General features: G+C 40.2%; 1 protein-coding gene across 3 annotated transcripts in view; it reads left to right on the forward strand.

The window, feature by feature from the left end:
• Positions 1-19,012, forward strand: part of NELL1 (neural EGFL like 1) — a 299,478-nt gene that overhangs the window by 22,717 nt on the left and 257,749 nt on the right. For all 3 annotated transcript variants that reach the window (XM_076343825.1, XM_076343826.1, XM_076343827.1), the window contains exons 3-4: positions 2,775-2,925; positions 18,016-18,186. In XM_076343825.1, the coding sequence (XP_076199940.1) occupies positions 2,775-2,925; positions 18,016-18,186 (322 nt within the window). The remainder of the gene's footprint in view (positions 1-2,774; positions 2,926-18,015; positions 18,187-19,012) is intronic.

Genomic DNA, 19,012 nt, shown 5'->3' on the forward strand with positions numbered 1-19,012 from the left:
TCCCAGCATTCGGGCCCCAGGTTACGAGCTCCAGGCTGCGCTCAGCACCCTGACAGGTTTATCATCTCCGTAATGCCAGGTTGCATGCCCCCTGGATCCTCGCTAGCCTCGGTGGGCTCCTCAGCTTGCCGGTCCAGTCGCAGGCTATCGGGTCGCATTTGCCATCTCGCTACGGAATGGCTGGGAAACTCCCCTTGTTGTAGTTGCTGAGGTTGAGTTATGAAGAACAGCGTTTCTCTAGACATTTCTGCATCTGCAAGTACGATTTCAGTTGTCTAGTGGTAGGGGGTGTTTCTAGGCACTGGTACCTCCTCAGCCTTCTAATGAGTAGACCTACTCCAAAGAAATGGCACCATGCTTAGACGTGTGCTAATTTTGAAAAGCCTAGTTAGAGATCTTCCTTCGTATGAATTGTATGTGTGTTGCAAAGCAGTACGTAAATACTGTTTGTTACCTAGTAGTTTGAACCCAAGATTCTGGAATTTCATAATTCCGTTACCTATGGCATATATTGATTTTAATCAACAGAGAATGAATATAAGGTGTTGCGTGTGTTTTTGCTGTGTTCATGACTATGAAGAGGTGGTAGAGTAGAACACAGTATTTCAAATTATGTTTCTAACTGGAGTAAGCGCATTGATTATTCATGCATGATTCTAACTAAAGAATCCTATATTTTTGCGTAAAACTTGGTGGATAGGTGGCAGGCTGTGGCTTTATATCTGGGTCCCCCTATAATGAGAAAGTGTTGGACTTTGCAGGGCTTGACTGAAGTTCTAACATATATGTTCCCCTGACAGCACTGCCTATGCTTTCATGTGAAAGAATTTTTGAAAGCTTTGATAAGTCGTATTTTATTTCTGGCAATTGTGACACCTTTAAGAAAAAAAAAAACCAACTTCCGTGAGATAGTAAGGTTTTTAACCTTCAAAACAAGGATAATTATCTTCAACTGTCAGCTCTTGGACATTTTATCTCTGAGTCTTACTTGTGCCTTGGAACTTAGTACCAGTGGATTATCTGTCTGTGTAGATAGCAAACTGGATATCGGAGAACTTACAGGTGTATGGGACACATAGTTTTGTGTCTATGTGTCATCAGCTTTTTTCAAAGAAACTAGATAGTATTTATGACCAGTAATAACACCTGCTAGGTGAAGATAATGATACAGATAATGAAATCCTATAGGTAAAGACAAAATCTGGTCTTCTGTGCTGGCTTGTTTATTCCTCCATTCCCCTTTCTGATGGCAGCGGAAACGATTTCTGTTTAAAGCTTTATCCTCTGCTATGATATAAGTGGCATTGGACAGACAAATAGTTTGATGCTGTAAAGCGGGCATTATATTTATTTATCAGGTGAATTTGAGCCTCTGGCAAAGCTTTTTGAATGATGACTAGCGATTTTTGATGTCTAATTTGCAGTACTTTTCAGAGGTGAGCTTTTCAGAGCGCAAGCGTGTTACGGATTCTGAGCGTGTAGGCTCGTTTGAAGGGCTTTAAGCTGCACAGGAAAAAATGAGACACCCAATTACAAAACATGCCTGAATACTTTTTCCATGGAGTTTGGTTTCAGTCCATGGCGTTCCCTCAGTAGTTGCATTTCTGAGTTTCAGGTTGTTTTTCAAGCCAGTCTCCTCTTTCTGTCTGCAAAGCCTTATTTAATGACACAATTCCCCCCCCCCCCCCGGCAGTGAAATTCTGAATTGTAAATCTCAACACTCCTTTGTGTGTTACAGCATTCGTGCTGGGCTGGATTCTCAGGATTCAGTAGAGGTATATGGTTTTCTACCAGCTGAGAATTTGTGCCGGCATTTCTGGCTTCAAAGTAAACCTTTCGAAAGGAAGCGCACCGGGCTTCTAATTGGTTGTGACATCCAGGAACCGCAAGTGGCACAGGTCTTGCAAATGTGTGACAAAGGCCCAGCGTGAGAGACATGGCAAGGGGTGGGAAGGTGAAATGCCGTGATTTCTCCCTTTTGTCGTTAATCATCTTTCGTAGTGATGATATATTGCGAATAAAGGGATGAGAGAAAAATGAATGTGGTGGGAGACAGCACATTTGAATCTTAGAAGATCAAATATAAGAAGGCATGCTGCCGCTTGGACATCAGCAGGATTAGCGAGACTGAAATATTTCTGGATCTGCCTGGTCAGACTGTACTTTAATAAATATTGTATGAGCTGTCACACTTTGCTTGTTTAAACTGAGAAGTCCCTGAAACGATAGTGGCTTGCAAGCGTGTCTTGTATTTATTTCTCGGGCAGAAGCACAGCCGTATAGCATTATTAGTAATAATACATCTCTGCCTTACACAGTGTAAGGACAGGTTTTCTCTGATGTGCGATGGAGAGGCGGTAACGGAGCCAGTGGTAAAAACTGAAATTGGAGCTTGGTGAATTGTGTTGGGAGAGGCAGTGCCTGAGATTTCTCAGAATTTAGGAGCCTATTTATCTGGCTGCAGCACACCTTATTTACAGCACCTTAATCTGCTCACAGCAGACACAAATGGCTCAGCATCCCGTTAAAAATTCTGTCAGAAAATCCGTAGCTGACCAGTTGTGAACTTGTCAAAGTGACAAGTGGGCATGCTGACAGAGATGGCATTTGGGTTTTTTCATGGAACAAATGCAGTGGTGGAGCGTGGTAGATGACTCTCAAAAATGAAAAATATTGATGGGGAAAATGAAAAACGTAATCTGAATCTTTCTGACTTAGCATTTTTACTGGACTGTTGTTTCCCTCTTTTTTTCTTTTTTAAATAAAATTCTTAGATACAGAAAGAGAAATCCATGCAGCGCCCCACGTGAGTGAGAAGTTAATTCAGCTCTTCCGGAATAAAAGTGAGTTCACGTTTCTGGCCACCCTGCAACAGAAGGCATCGACTTCTGGAGTTATACTTTCTATCCGAGAGTTAGAGCACAGGTAAGAGGAAATTGTTTCTCTCTTGCAGCAGTAGCAACATAAAAGATACTGAGCGCTCAGTGGTCCATTTTGACAGTGTGTTGAAATGGTAGATGTACAGTCTGACATGTAAGTTAAAGCCTTTCTTCATAGTTTGCAATTTGCTACTTTTTGCTAGTTGTTTTTTGTTACAGGAGGAATGCATTAGTTAGGTATCCTGGTCTGTGAAATAACTTAAATTAACTTAAATGGAAAGATCAAACCCAATGTAGTATTGACGTAATCAATGCACTTTGGAAGTTACAAACCTTGTAATGCACTTTCCCTTACGAGTTCATCGTATGCACTTTGGAGTTTGCTTTTTCATAAAAGTTAAACTTACGTGTTTCCTGTTTCACTATGTTTTATAACATTTTAAAATAATATGGGGTTTTTTTTTTGAGATTCAGCAATTAAGCTACTTGTGCTTCCATATGGTGATGTGTACATTTTCTTCCTGGCATAAATGCAGTATATTCTTATTTCATGGGTGTGTCTTTTTTTCCCTTTTTTTTTGTTGTCAGTGTAGGAGGAAAAAAGAGGTCTTTTTCATTAGCTATCATAGTGGCAGACATCAGTTTATTTAAAAAAAAAAAAGTGTACCTTGTATTATGGCCCATAACACAATTCCAATGATGTTTTGATGTTTCAAAGTGTGTGTTGCATCAAATAGTCTCCTACTTGTAACTTTGTGAATGCTTTTTTTCCATAATTTCTTGGGGCTTGAAGGACCTGTGTATCTAGTCTGACTTTGTTTTAATACAAGTAATAGGATGTTCTTTGGTCTCTCCCATTTCAAATCTAACACCAGTCATTCTGCAGCATTTCTTTTAGGAAAAAAAAAAATCCTATTGCTATTTAATTTTCTTAATCATGTACATGATACACAACTGTTAGCCCAATTTCTTGCCTTTTGTTGAGAAAGTATATGAAGGAGAAGGCAGTGGCTTTATTCTGACCAAATGGTCAATGATGGCTCTTGCCAGTGCAACAGCAGAGGTGTCCGGACAAGGATAGCTGAGGGGAGGACTCTGCGACTTCCTTATTGTATCATCATACTTTTCTGCCACCTCTACTTTCTTATTGGTCTCTTTCTTTTACTTTATTCCTGCTTTCAATTTCCAGGCCGTTGTTTCAATATATAAGAATGTTGTTTTACATTACACAAGGATCCCTCTCTCCAACTCTTCCTGTTTTCCTTCTCTCGCGCTATCATTCCTTTTGTCATTACTTTTTAATTTCTCCAAGCTTTTCCAGGCCATTGTAGCTCTCTGAAGTCATGGTTAACAGGATCAGATGGCCATGTTAAGGGATTTTTTTTTGTTTGTTTGTGGGGGGTTTTTTTGGGTTGTTTTTTTTTTTTTTGTTATTTGAGAAAGAGAATATTTGAGGAGAGCCACTGGCAGAGGAACACTGTCACATGTAGGGACACATGCATGCACTCAGCAAAATCCAAGGTCAAACTAGACCGGCAGTGATGATTATACAAAGCGAGGCATGTGGATTTTTAGATACGGCCTCTTCTGAATTTAGCTACTTAACTCCTCTATCTTGACGGGCAGAGGCTTGTAGAGAGATGTGCTATGCAGGAGTAATCTTGATTGAACAAAATGCACTGCTGATGTCCTTCTTGGCACTGAGGTTATCTCTAGTATTTCAAATTAATAGACATCTGTTTAAAAATATATATAGTTGAAGGATTGGGTGCTAGTCTCACTTAAACCTTTGTAGTTCTATGTAAGAGTCGAAACAGGCATGTCCAGTGTTGCTAATGACTGCTGTTACATTCTGAATGTCAGATGGATTACTGCAATTATCCTTCTTTTCTGGACTCATTGTGTATCACTTAAAACAGAGTCGCTGCTTGTTTCTCCAGTTTCTTAAGTTGCTACTTGGACGTTGCTAAGGGTAGTGCTTTCAGACCCTTGGGTCTGTGATGACAGTAGAGAAAATACCTTTTAACATTGAGGAGGAGTAGACAGTAAAGATTTGGGGCAATGCTGAAGAGGACCCTGCTTACATTATGATCAATGTAATAGTAGAACTTTCAGCTTGATTTTTTTTGATGTTGCTCTAACTGCTCAGGTCACTCTAGTCTTTAGCTTTGCATGTGAACTGAAATGGGTTCAGGCCCTTGACACAGGGGAAGCCTCTTTTAAATTGTTGCTCCTACTAAGTTTTTGATAATTATCATGGTTCTGTTTTGGTGACATCCAGGTTTTTTGTCAAGCTTTTCTCAACCTGCCATGTGTCTATGAAAATAGACAATGCGAAGAGAATAGTAAGAAACATCATTATGTTTCAGCATGATTAAGACCTATGGGAACAAGTATAAGGGTACATTTATTACCTAACCGTTATAGTTTTTGACTATGGAGCCAAGCACTCTTCCCTCAGTCACAAAATAGGAGATGTTGTAGTTAAAGACATAGTTTTTTAACTTACCAGCATACTAGACGTGGCAAAGTTAAAAGTTAGAGACTTCAGAACGTGCAGAACACCTGAATAAAAGAAGCTGTGTTAGCTGTTGGTACAAGAGTTCATATCTTTATGGGAGATGTCTTTTTTGTTGTGCACAGGTTTAATAGTTGACAAATAGGTTTTATTCCAAGCAACAAAAAGGTGTGTGTGTATATGTACACACATACACATAAATATATATATTCCAAGTTACATATGCCAGCATAACTAGTTCAAAAGGCAGTTTTGCATGATGTATGTAGTGGAGATGATCACTGTAAGGGAGTAATACTTAGAATGCTTGGTTTATATTTCATTTCTCTGGTAAGTTTTAGCAGGATTTTATTTTCCATTAATAGAATGGAACTCTGAAACTAAAGGTATTAAAATAAGATGTATGTAACTGTTTCTTGAAGCCAGTAATTCAGAGATAGTGTTTTGTTATACTAAACGGATATTTTGCAACATTTAGAGATTTGCCGTTAATTTATATCATCATTTGATGGACATGATTTATATTACAATGATGATAAATGCATCTTTGTTAATATTTTATCTTGTTGAATCAGCTTAATGATGATAAAGACTTTGTTTTCATGATCCAACTGTATTAAAATACAGCTTGGAAAATGGAAAGCTTAATTAACACAGATTAAGTCTAATTGAGCAGTCTGATAGTATGTGCAGACTGTACATAGTTATCTGGAATACAGTGGTAAATCGGAAATTATAATTTTTTTTTTCTAAATTATAGATAACAAAATGTAATATAGGATGGACAAACATATTACTTGGGGATGCAGAAGGCGGAAACTATTTTCTTTATTGGAGAATTACGCTAGCCAGTTCTTCTTAGAAAATCTTTGTGAGCTATTTTGCTCACAACCTTTGACTCTTCAGATGACCAAGACACTTGGAAAAGGCCGTCAAGATCTTTAAAATCCATAATGAATCCTTATTTCAACAGTGGTTTAATACAGTTTCATCCAAAGTTGCCTGCCTGCTCCTTACCTGCTCTGGCCTCGCGTGGTCCAAAGCCCAAGAATAAGTTAGATGGAGTCAGCATTGCCTTTGTGCTGTTTACTTGCTGGGTTGGAGGTATATTGATGGTTCCTTCCCACCGCTGGCCGAGATTAGTACCTGGAGAAATCTGTCAAGGATGTTCAGGTACCCAGGCCAATGTTCTTTGAAATACTGGCTTCAGCCAAAAGAGCTGACTATGATTTCCTCACTATTCTGGGGCACAAATTATAAGCAACTGAGTGCTGTAATATTTTCTTTTCTTGTTGATGTGAAAATTGTGCCTCCCCCCCCCCCCCAAAAAAAAAAATTAGCCATAAACTCTTCCTGCACTTTGTCCATAAAAATAATGAATTACAGTGAGTGGGAAAGGAAAACATTTGTGTACTTGGAATGCATTTGAAGGGTTTTGGTACTTAGAAACAATGGATAGGGCACCTGGAAAAGAGTGGTGAGCATTCTTTTGGTGAGTGATCACTCCACTGACTAGCTTATAGCACTTTCAAATCATTTACTGCCCAAACTTCAATAATGACCTTTTAATTGCTGGGGATTTTTTTTGGAGGTAGCCACCGTTGAACCACTACTCATGTCTAAGCATGGTAGGCCTAAGGTATCAAGAAGTATTGAGTCCAGAATGATTTTTCTGCTAATGTACAAATCTGAACCTCCTCAAATCAGCCAAGTAGCACAAGTACACATCACCTGGGACTCTGGTACTTACCTGAAAGGAAGTAAGAGGAAATACAGTCTTTACAGTATGTTACACGTAACCGGCAGCTGGCTGCCAAGCTGTCGTCTGGTCATGACGTGGGAGGTAATGACTCTGGATCAGGTTTTCTAATCTTTCATCAGGCAAAATTCCCTTTGACTTTTTGAAAGTAACCTGTTGGGTTTTTACTTGCTCTGTAACAAGCTGTCCTCCAAAGAAAGATTTTCATCTTAACCATGGGTTTATTTTTGAGGAAGGCGGAGAAATTGGGCATTGTGATGCAGAATATTGAAAACTAAACTAGTAAGCAGAGGAGCTGCTACCCATGAATTACCCGTAAGAAATAGGATAATGCCCTTATTGACCTTCTCTTTAAGGTCTCATTATGTGCATTTTTCAAGGTCTCTGAGTCTCGTGTGTTGTTCCGCCCCCCCCCCCCCCCCCCCCTTGCCTTCCCAAAGAAGTCACTGTTGCTTTTGTTACTCTTACTGGTTACTAAAGGGGCAGAATGAAAAACTAACTGTTTTGTAAAATGCCGAGTTGCTTATTCCTCCCTACTATTTTGTGTGTATCCCGTGTCTGTCTTCTCTGTTTCCTTCATGTTTATTAGTACTAACTTTCTATCCATGTGTTAACCCGTTCTTTCTGAAGAGTGTTTCAAAATGGGAGATCCCGCCATGATAGAACTAGGGAGCAAGTCATAAGATTAATGTTTCTAAGTTTTGGGGGTTTTTTGGTGTTTTTTTTTTTTTTCAGGGAGCACTAAAAACTTGATTTGTTCTAATTTTCTGAGTTTTTTTCCTTTTTTTTTCTTTGTTTTTATGCTTATAACCTATGTCTAGGACCTGAACTTCAGAAAATTTCTGCCGCACCAGATATTTGGAAACATGCAAGCTAATTGTACTGCTGTGGTGAAATGGATTTATCGAGTGGAGAATTTGGCCCTTCACTATGTAACAGCAAGCTGTATTGGTCTAAACATTCAGGGGGTGATAAATGCGTTAGGCTCATAGTGGAAGATTTTTATTCCTAGCAAGGCAGTTTTGGGTGGGGAGGGCAAACAGGCACGGGACTCTCTAGTACGTTGTTGAATACTTCCCCCCAGTGACACCATGAACAACTTCTGAGACCATTGAGGAACAGATAGAAGGCTGTACATTCACAAATAACAGTTGGAAGGCTACCAGGCCATAATATGTTTGATTAAAAACACAAAAGGGTAACAGGCTAGTTAAATTAAACACTGAAACTTAATTAATGAAAAGAAACCCATGCAAGTGACTTCTGACCCTAGTTGTAAACCTGAAAGATTGGATTTACTCCATGCTGTGTTTCAGATTATTCTCTGCAAGAAGTGTATATGCATGTTGGATTCCGAGATGCCCAATATTCAAAAAGGGAAGGAAAAACTCTGCAAATGTATCCATTAACCTTTTTCTTTTAGGGTAAAGGCCACACCTTCATTAATATTTATATGTAGAATTGCTAAACTGGAAAGCTCTACAGAGAATATAAAGATCCAGCCTTACTTCCATCCCTCTGAATGAGGTGATGTGAAATATGTGAGGCATCTACAAACCTTTTTTTTTTTTTCTTCCCCTCATAGTGGAACAAGCAGGTGAGCTTTGTTTCTTCCAGATTTTTTTCTCCCCCCCCGCCCCCTCCCCCCCATCTTTCAAGATGGAAGTGGAAATAGAATTCAGCCTACCTGCTTCTGTGCTCGGGGTTAATATATGCAAAAGAGGAAAGTGAGCCAGAATTGTTATATTCTATACGTCTTCCACTGATTTAAGCGTTGTGAAAGAGGAGTTACTGCTTGAGAAGCTACCTTCCATCTTGCGGCTCCCTGCTGAGAGCAGGTGTTTTATGTACAGTAGGCTGACAGTCGTTGTCTCTCTGAAGCATTAACATGCTGCTGATAAACAGCTGTTGAAACACATTGATTGGACCTTGTTGGCAATTGGAGCAGAATGGCTGCCAGTTTGAAACTCTTTAAAACCGAATTTGGACAGTGCAGAAATGTTGTGGTCGGCCAGGAGCAGGATGTGTGGGTCCCCCAGGAGCCTTCTCCAACATGCTGAGTTATTCTGTTTGCTTGTTTTATGACCCTCTGATATAGGCGAAGCACCGAAATGTCTCAAACTTACACCGAAGGCAACTTTCTGAAAACTCTGTCCGCTGAATTAGGGCTTGTTCTCATGCTACTACTCACGCTAGTTACATTAAGAATGTAACTCTCCTAGTTAATAAGATATTTAGATGTTTGCGGCATTTTATTCGTAGATGGTCATTTGCTTGGCTGGGTGATGTGTCTGGTTTTTATTTTTTGTTTGCAGTTTAGTAACGATGCCTGTGTGCTTTCCTTGCCCTAGGTACTGCCTTCTGAAGGGGAGGAGGGTCCCAGTGCCTGCCCTAATGACTGTGGGCTGTGGAAAGCTGCCAGCACTCAGGGGGCGGTGGGGGGGGAAGGAGGATCCCCGCAGGGCATGGCGGAGACTGAGGGCATCCAGAGATCGGCAGGGAGCAGACGTGTGGCTGGGCCTTGAGAAGAGTGGAAACGAAAAGATGTTTTGCTGGGAATCTAACAGAAATGTGTGGAATTTGTCGTAATGTAAGAAATCACTGAAAAGCTGCTGAATTTGAGAGCGAGATCAGGGGGAAGAACCTTCCTTGTAAGGACACAGCAATTAGGGTAATTTGTTTTCAAATATTGTAGTTTGACTCAGGTGACAGACCTCATTAGTTTAAAAGGCAGTGTTATCCTCTTTTGTTTTATTAAAATCTGGTATTTAGAGATTATGGATTTGGGGATCTCCTGAGCTGAGTTCTTGCTGCAGTGATGAGCAGGAGGGAGGGACTGCGGCTCTGCTCTGCTTTGGTTACAGCTCTGCCGGGGGCCCTCTGGTCACACTGGCAGCTCCAGGCTTCTGCAGACCCACAGCGATCCCTGAGCTAATGCCGGCTCAGAGTCCCAGGTTAGCCTTAAAAAATCAACAGCCTCTGTTCAGAAAGTCCTCAGATACAAATGCTTTGTGGGCTGCAAACGGTCCACTGGTGCACTGGGGAAACTAACCTTTGGTCAAGGGTTGTGGGTGATGAGCCCTTCAAGGACTACTTCAGAGTGTAACTGTGGATTGCGTTCCTTGTTAGAGTTACAGCGATAGTGTGAGTACAAGGTGACTTGGTTTTGGAGTGGTCATATGTAAAGAAATGATTCTTTTCTTTTGTGAGGTTACTTTTCTGTCAGACTAGTTCATTGGGTTGATGTGCCTCCTTGCAACTGAACGGCTAAATCTGATGCAAAGGATGAGGTAGGAATAAGCCGGCAGGAGAGTGAGGCCATCTCTTTCAGGAGTGGTTACACTAGATTGCATCCCTTACTGTGAGACCAACCTCTGCTTTTTGTGAGGGAATAAAATCAAATTTCTCCCATTACCTGGCCACTTCTTGCAGACACCTACCTTTAGTAGAGATGTCTTGGTACTTGTAGGTGTTTGTGTCTATATGTGTATGAGGACGTACACGTATAATGTGTTGGGTTATTTTTTGGGGTTTTTTTTTGTTTTTTTTTTTTGGGGGGGGTTGTGGGGGGTTTTTTTGGTTTGGTGTTTTTTTTTTTTTTTAGAGGTAGCAGCTAAGGAGTCATGACTTCACCTTACTACAAATGATAGAGACTGTCCTGCTGCCTGTGCTAGCTCTGAAGCCTGCTAAGATGCAGTACTACATTTTTAGGTGCAGTGTGGTATTACCTACTTGGTTTACTATGAATAGGGGAGAGACCAGGTCTTTTTCAGGTAGTAGGCAGGTAGCAGCCACAGTGAAGACAGATTTTTTTTTTTTTTTTTTTTTTTTTTTTTTTTTTAGACATGTGAAATGGAAACAAAAATGCTTAAGGTCAGTCCTTACAACACATGCCATGAAAATGAATAGCTGCTTTGTACCAGCTCTGACTCAAGCTGTCTTTTAGCTGGCAGGCAGAAGTTGGGGTTACTTTTTTTCTTTATATGATCAAAGAAGAAAGTAAATTTATATTTGGATGACCTTTGCCTAGTTGCAGGTACACAAATGCATATTTTGAGCATCATAAATGCTTAATGCCTGGCAGCTTGCATGCCCAGCTGCCATGTAGAAGATTTGTAGCACAAAAGACAAAATATTTATTATAGAAAATGTCAGTGTGGGGGTTTTTATTGCTAAAAGTTTCAAGCTAGGCTGATATAACATGATTCCCATTGTCTTCAGAGTGGTCTGAATGGAAAAAGAAAGTTGTTTAACTGACTGGATTTAGTTCCTTTTGTTTGAAATGAAAGGATACAAATGTTTCAAAGAATCCTGTTTAGGTAGCCAACAGCACAGTGAAGTTGAACTTTCAGGCTTTTACTTGAGAGATTTGAAAGAATTTAGTATTAAGTTTTGGCTTATTTTGGATTTGCTTGTATAGGAGGAATGCTTTTGGAACGCAGTAGGTGATGATAGAGTCTTTGTGCAACATATGGGATTCAGCTTTTGCATTTTCTTTTGTAGAAAGCTAATCTGATTTTTCAGCAAGATACCTTCATTGTCACAGATGATCCTTCTTCTATTCACGACACCTTTTGTGCTACCTGACGTCAGTCTGGTTTTGCTTATAAGCCTTCGTGATATCAGTATGTAATCTCTGCCACAGTAGTAAGTCTTTAATGCCACCTAAGTGAAGATTTGCCACGTATGGTTTTGCTGTGCAGCCTCTCAATCTGCCCATATTTAAACTAGCTGTAGCAAGTAGCTTTGTATGGTTTGTAGGTATGCATATGTAGCGGAGGGCTGGCTCTGTACACTTGAACGTGTGAGCATTTCTTCAAAATCCAGTGTCTGACAATGCGTAATGCTTCAGAGCTTGGGATCTTACCCCGTCACGTTACAGTAACTAGGGTAAAAGAACACTGCCTGTGGAAGCGACTGAAATACTTGCCTTGACAGCTGTAACTTGTTCTAGTTTTGCATCCATACAGAACCGTGGTGACAACTGCAAGGTGAATGTTTACTTTTGTTTGAAGTCAGATGCCTCTCTTCTTTCAGAGGCACTGCTTTTGCTCTATAAGGCTTCATTGACAGTGGCGATGGTCTTGGGCATATGCCTGCCAGCTTATCTGCAGCGTAATGTACCCAGTGCATGCTCTTGGCCTGCCTTGCTTTGCACTGGGGAGCGTTAGAACAAGATCTCCGTTTCTTTTATGTCCCTGTTCAGGCTGAGCCACTTGGCAGCACAACCGAAATAACAATGTGCTGTGTGTACCACTGTGCACACAGACTCAATCAGTGGTAAGGAACAGCGAAAGGCCAAAAGTGTAATGATCTGTGATTCATCACAGAATCTCTGTAGATTGAAAATCCTGAAATCTGCGTGATAATGGATGCAGATTCGTTGGCTGTTTGTCTCTGAATACATCAAGAAGTGTTTCTGCAAAGATGCCAAAGCACAGTCTTGCCTGAAGCCATTTTTATCATTAAACATCATTAAATGTTCTGATACTCTGCTTGGCACGATGCTATTGTGAAATGAAAAAGCTATGTGCCCAAACATGTCCAAATAGGCAAATCTGTGCAGAAGCTTCCCGAACTTCTAGCTGATGACATCAAATGGGCTGGTCTCTGAACTTTCCTTGAATTTGCTTTGCTATAAAAAAATATAAGAAATTGTGCTTTGACCAGACTGACAGAACTTTCCAGAAGCTTCTGTTCAATAACAGCCTGATTCTTATTATGGCAGTGATTTTTTTTCTAGCAGTTGGGAGACCTAGTATCGTAGCGTTGCTGCAGCATGTGCAAGGTGAATGGTGCTTCCATCCTTGAACTCCTGTGGTTTTGTGACCTTCTCCCACACAATGTTAAGCAGATGCACCAGTGTTTTGACTAGATGGCAACCCCAAGTTTGTACATATTCGCAGGGATGCCATCTGTGCCTGCTGCCTTGCCCTGGGACATCTGTTCAGTAGCTCTAAGAGCATCTGCTATAAGTGCTGGTGCTGCTCCTTGAAAGAGGCTGTGGGGCTTCATTTGGCACTTGATCAGGGATGACGGAAGTTGTAAAGTCAGAATGGTAACTCTGCTTTATTTATGTTTGAACGTGATGAAGGGGAAGATTTCCAGAACTGAATGCAAAAAGTAGTTTTGCTTTAGGTCTTGGAGCTCTTATCGGAGCGTTTAATCAGTATTGTGCTTACCAGATGGTGCCCTGTCTTCATTGCGGGATATTTTAGTGTCTTGTGATAGGTGTTAGCTTCGTAAAGATAAGGAAAAAAAAAAAGTGCTGTATACACTAAGGATATTCAGAAGGACATGTATCCCAGAGGTCGTCTTGGGGTTGTATCTTATTTGTAGTCTGTGAGCCCTCCCTCCTTTGGCCGCTTCCACGACCTGACGGCAGTAAAATCTTTGAATGAAACGTGGTGGTGTTTGTCACAGGTTAAGATCGCTGCTGTGGTTGATGTGATGAACAGATGAATGTGTTTCTTTAACGCAGATGGTGGATTGAGGCAACTGACCTTATAGAAATACTTTGCTTTTTCTGCTTCAGGTGTCTTACATGTTCTTATTTAATGTTGATAATGACTTTTCCAATTTTGTTGGTCGTTATATCCACAGCAGCTGTTTCCAACTTAAAGTATACTTTTAGGCACCTTTTTCTCCTGATCTGTAAGTGAAATGAGCTGTCAAATGCGCAGTCAAATATTCACTATGGTTGTGACTAAAAGAAGGGCAGGGGGGTGGCGGTGGGAAGCATTAAACAGAACTGAGTCAGGCTTTATCCTCTCATACAAATATTTGTGCGTGAAGTACATAGGGATTGCAAAAGTTGTCAGAAAGAATTGTAAAGCATCTTGAGTTGATTGTGGAATAGTATTGTCCTGTAAAGCACGTTGCGTGATCTTAAAATATCGCAACTTTTTTGATGTGCATAAAATTAATCTGAATTTAGCAACCTGTTTTTCTCTTACACGTTGGGATTTGAACGAGAGACTGCGGACAGACCTATAAAAAGCATTTGAATTCTATAACCGTATAAAAGAAGCCAGCAGTAGCTTACATGCTTAGCAAATATGGAAATTCTAGTAGTGGGAAAATTTCAGCCAAGGTCATATTGTATTGCTGTTCCATAAACAGTGAGCTTTCTTAATACATGTGTTCTGAGAATTTCATCTGTCAAAATGCATGTTACTTTTGATCACGTCTGCTTAAAAAATATAAAAAAAAATCCTCATCGAGAAATGACAAATAAAACAAGAAACCATCACTCGGTGCTAATAAGTTGACAAGTAGATTACTGTCTCACATCTCTCCCTTGGAAAAGGTCTTGAGGAGGGTAGCAGGGGGCTAACTGTAGCGGCAAGTTGACACACAGGCTTCATGCAGATGTGATGCAGAAGCAGAACAAGTTGTAATACTCGGGGATCTCCCTTGGGCTTTTGATAAGGATCTCATGGCAACATTGACAGTTCACACTTGCCTACTGATGATACATTTATTCAGGCGGTCCCAGATGCTGCAATCCTTTCAGGAATCCTGACTCGTTCTGTTCTATGTTTTCTTCTTCCTCACAAAACACTGGGAAGTACCTACAAAAGACCTGTTAGAGATTAGTTCATTTTCTTGCCTCTTGTACGGTAGCTTCTGTTAGTTTCCCCCCTGTTGTATACCTGTTAGTTTATAGTAGATAAGAACCTGTGCAATGGCATTTCAAGTCAAAGATGAGCTAGATATTAAAAAAAAAAAAAATCCATTTATTTTCTCTGGCTTTACTAATTATTTTCTCACAGGTTGATGATTTCTTGCCTAAGCTTATGTTTTTCCACTCATTTGTCTTCCATTCCACAATTTGCAGGTTAGAACTTGAAGACAGAGCAGGCGCATTTATTTCCAGGAGCGAATGGCCTTTATGTCATTGCTTTTGAAGAGGCTTTCCTCCAGAGTCTGGTGGGAGGAGGAAAGATAAGATTATGTTGGCTATTGAGAAAGCTATTTGCACATGAATTATATTCTGGTAGAGAAGAGACAACTACATCTTCTGAACTGTGAACACAATAAAGTGTATGTGTAGTCAAGATCTCGATATGAATTTGTGCATCTTTAAAAAAAAAAAAAAAAGTGCGAGAGTGTTGGTTTACATTGCCTTGTGTTTTTTAAGTACTTGAGATAGATATATGTTGGGCTAATCCAGCCAGTTTCTGCTCTTGGGATTTTGTTGACTGTTGTTTACTGATGTTTGTCTGAGCATAACTGCTTCTGATTTGCACTTGTTGAAGAGTGGTGAAAAATTGGTGCAGAATTTGTCTGCTGTCATCCTCCTTTCCTGTCACTCAAGAGGTAAACCATGGTGTTTTATACAGTCCTGTGGCACTTAGCAGTGCATTAGGTGTACCTATATAAAAATGTTAGTACTGGCTTTTATGGTAAATTTTAACTAGTCACTTCTGTATTATATAAATTAGTCAGGAGCTTGACAACGAACTCGGTGCGTAAGCAACAAGCTGTTTTTAGTCCTGAAGTAACTATTGACACTAAAGCTTGTCAGATGAGAAACTGCGTTGCTTCGCAATTCCCTATGCTGTTCAAATAATAGAGCAGAGATGTGATTAAGTACAGTATCTGACTGACCTTTCCAGGGCTGGACTGTTGCCATGTTATTAACAAATAAAACATTGTGTAGTAAGCCATTAGCTCTGTGGCTATGAGAAAAGATGAATGACTGCAGGAAGCGATGTGCTTTCTGCAACAGGAGCTTGTCTTGTTCTCAGGCTCTTAAGCTTCTATGATCAACCATGTAAATATATATATATACACACACACACACACACACAAATACTTTGGGTGTGAGAGGGATACTAGAATGTTATGTAGCTCTCCCTCATTTTTTTTTTGAAGTTTTCTGCCTCACTGCTGTTTATCTGAACAAGAGAGAAAGTCTCTTTAATGACTTCCTTTTGTGCTTTGACAGCAGATGGCAATTATGAAACGTTTAACTTTGTGAGTATGACTTCACTGACAGTACTTGTCCTAGTGCTTTCCTGCCTTGAAAGCACCAGCAGCAGTATGTTCTGTATATTGACTGTGCTCTTTACTGAGCATCAAAATGAAATAATAAAAAAATCCTCTCCAGATTTCTGATGAATGTAATCGAGGTATTTTAATGGAGGGTGGTAGTTGTTAATCAACATTCTGCTCTCCTGTTTAGGAAACTCCTGCTTCTCTGCCCTCCTTGTCCATGAAGCAGGCCAGTTCCTTCACACCACCGGCCTTTCTTATTTTTTTCCCACTCTGTACTGCATGTATTTTATTTGTACGTGTGCCTGCTGTGTTTCCATTCTGTTTTGGTTTTGCCTTTATCTGCCTGTGACCGTTTTTACTTTGCCACTTGAGTCTTTGATTCGGGTGACCTGATAATGCTCGTATGTTGCATGAGAAAAGTAATGGCAAGGCATTGGCAGGATGGAGCAGGGTTTGAGTTTCTCTTTTGGTCAAGATTTGTTGTCTTGGTGTTCCCCTTCCCGGTCTGTTGCGATCTTTTGCGCAGATTCCCAGCTAGCGTTTTATTTCATAAGTAAGTTCCTCCCAAAGAACTCTGGTTTTCAGTTTTTATGTTCTAAAAAGCCTCCACTTCACTGGTAAGAGCTATTCTTGATGAAGTGCACACACCTCATGTAACGCTTGTGCACACTGGCTTTTAAGGTCTGTGTACAGCCGAGCAGTGTAAAAGGCTTGTGCGAAAATGAAAATCGGCACCTGGATACTTATTTTTTGTGTGTTGCATTTATTTTTGGAAGTGAATTTCACTACTGTGATTTTTTTTTTTTTAACCCTAAACTAGCACACGTCTTTCAACTGCCATGTTAAATTGGCATTGTCCAGCAGGGAAAAACATGACCCTGTGGAGGCAGACGTGGGTAGGGACCAGCTGGACAACCTAACGTCTGCACTTAGTTGTAGAGTTCTTTCTACTATAAGAGGAGGTGTGTGTCTCCTTTCTATAGCCAGGGCTTCATTTTAGTGGGAAAAAGAGAGTCTTGATTTGATGTGCTGTAAATACTCTGTGTGATCTGAGGTCCGAGAGAAGGCTTCACTATTTACACTGTCAACGTGCTACCACCTGTTAGGGCTAAATTCGCCCTAGAAGAAGAACTGGCTCCTCCCGCCGGCATGAAGCCAGTTAATAGCCGTACTTTGTTAGCTCTCCCGTGACTGTTCTCTGGTGACAACTGTCTGAAGGTTTTGATTGTGTATGCCAGGTGTTGAGACACCTAATCCAGCCAGGAGGTTTTGTTCCCTTGTAAAGCTGAACAATTAGAGCTGTAACAATAAAAGTCAGAAAAGGAGTTAAGCACAATTGCATGTAGGGGAGTCCCAGAAGTAAACAGTTTTTCAAAAAGTGGATTTGCAAATAGTAAATACGAATGTAATGATTGCCTGGCGCTTTCATACCTTAATGGCTTTTTGTTTGTTCGTTGGTAATGATATGTACAGCTCTTTATTTTTGCATTTCCTAAAATCCTATGTTCATACAAAACATTTTGGTGAAAAGAATAAGGTTCGTTATTCTTGTAGTTTAACCTCTTCTATGGGTAAAAAGAGGACCTCAGTTTCCGGGACTATCAAATGGTGTTTTGAACGTGAGCTGTTTTTGCCTAAATGGTATTGCTATTTTTGTAATGCGCTGAATGTATAGTCTTGTCTCTCCACCTCTTTTAAAAAATGAACTAGTTGCTAATCCATGCTGAGTAACCCCTTTAGATTGTGACCTTCCATGTGGTGTTTGCTTAAAGAAGTCTATGAATTAAGAAGAAAGTGACAGAAGCAATGAATAAACCAAAAAATGGAACTGATTCTTCTTCATGTTTTAAATACAGCTATTTTGAACTGGAGAGCAGTGGCCTGCGGGATGAGATTAGATATCACTACAGGTTTAACGGGAAGTCAAGAACAGAGGTGTTCCCGTACCGTCTGGCAGATGGACAGTGGCACAAGATTGCCGTGTCACTTAGTGCGTCCCACCTTCTGCTCCACGTGGACTGCAACAGGTAAGAAAATATGTTCAGTAATTTATATTTCTTAAAAAAATGCTCTCTGCTTACACACAGGAATAAAATTGGAAAAGGAGATTTTTTTTTTGTTTGTTTTTAAATACCTTATTTAAAAAGCACGGTAAACTGCCACGGGATAACAAAAGGAAAACAAAGCATTAAAATGAAACGATTCATTGTGGTTATGAACAAATGTGGAAAAGGTTGATTGCTGACTGGGGAGTATTAAATGCATCTCTGTAGTTTAGGCACTAGCTGTTGTTATGTTTGACTGTGATTGCATTTAAGTGTGATAGATTGGTGCGCAGTCTGTTCTGTTGTGAACCGCTCCACTCAGCATACCTGAAGACTTGAAGAATAGATAGATATGTCAGCGGCATTTTAATTTTATTTTAGGTAATCAAGGAATGCACTTTTTACTAATTTTTCCACCCGCTGCCCCACTTGGAAACTTCTGAGAAACCTGGAAGCTTCTTTTTGCATGTCTAGAACTGGTGCTTTTTATTTTCTGAAGGGTATTCTGTCTGTCATTGCGCTTTTTTCCCTTTAAAAGTTGTGAAGACTGCAAGATGGCAGATTGTCAGGATTTCAAGGAATAAAAAGAAGCAAACCTAGACTCTCTCTTCCCTAGAATCTCTCTCCCCTTGGGAATTGATCTCACAACGTATTGAAGACTTCGACTTTTGCTAACTTAGCGGTTGATGAGGAAACTCAGAAAACTTGAAATCGGGACCTTCAAAATAGTCTTTAGGAATGAGGACAATGATCCACTGCTTTTGTGTCTTCTTGCACTGAAATGAATATAAAAAATATCCTTTCCCTT

The sequence above is a fragment of the Aptenodytes patagonicus genome, chromosome 7, assembly GCF_965638725.1.
Source record: "Aptenodytes patagonicus chromosome 7, bAptPat1.pri.cur, whole genome shotgun sequence".
Taxonomy (NCBI): Eukaryota; Metazoa; Chordata; class Aves; order Sphenisciformes; family Spheniscidae; genus Aptenodytes; species Aptenodytes patagonicus.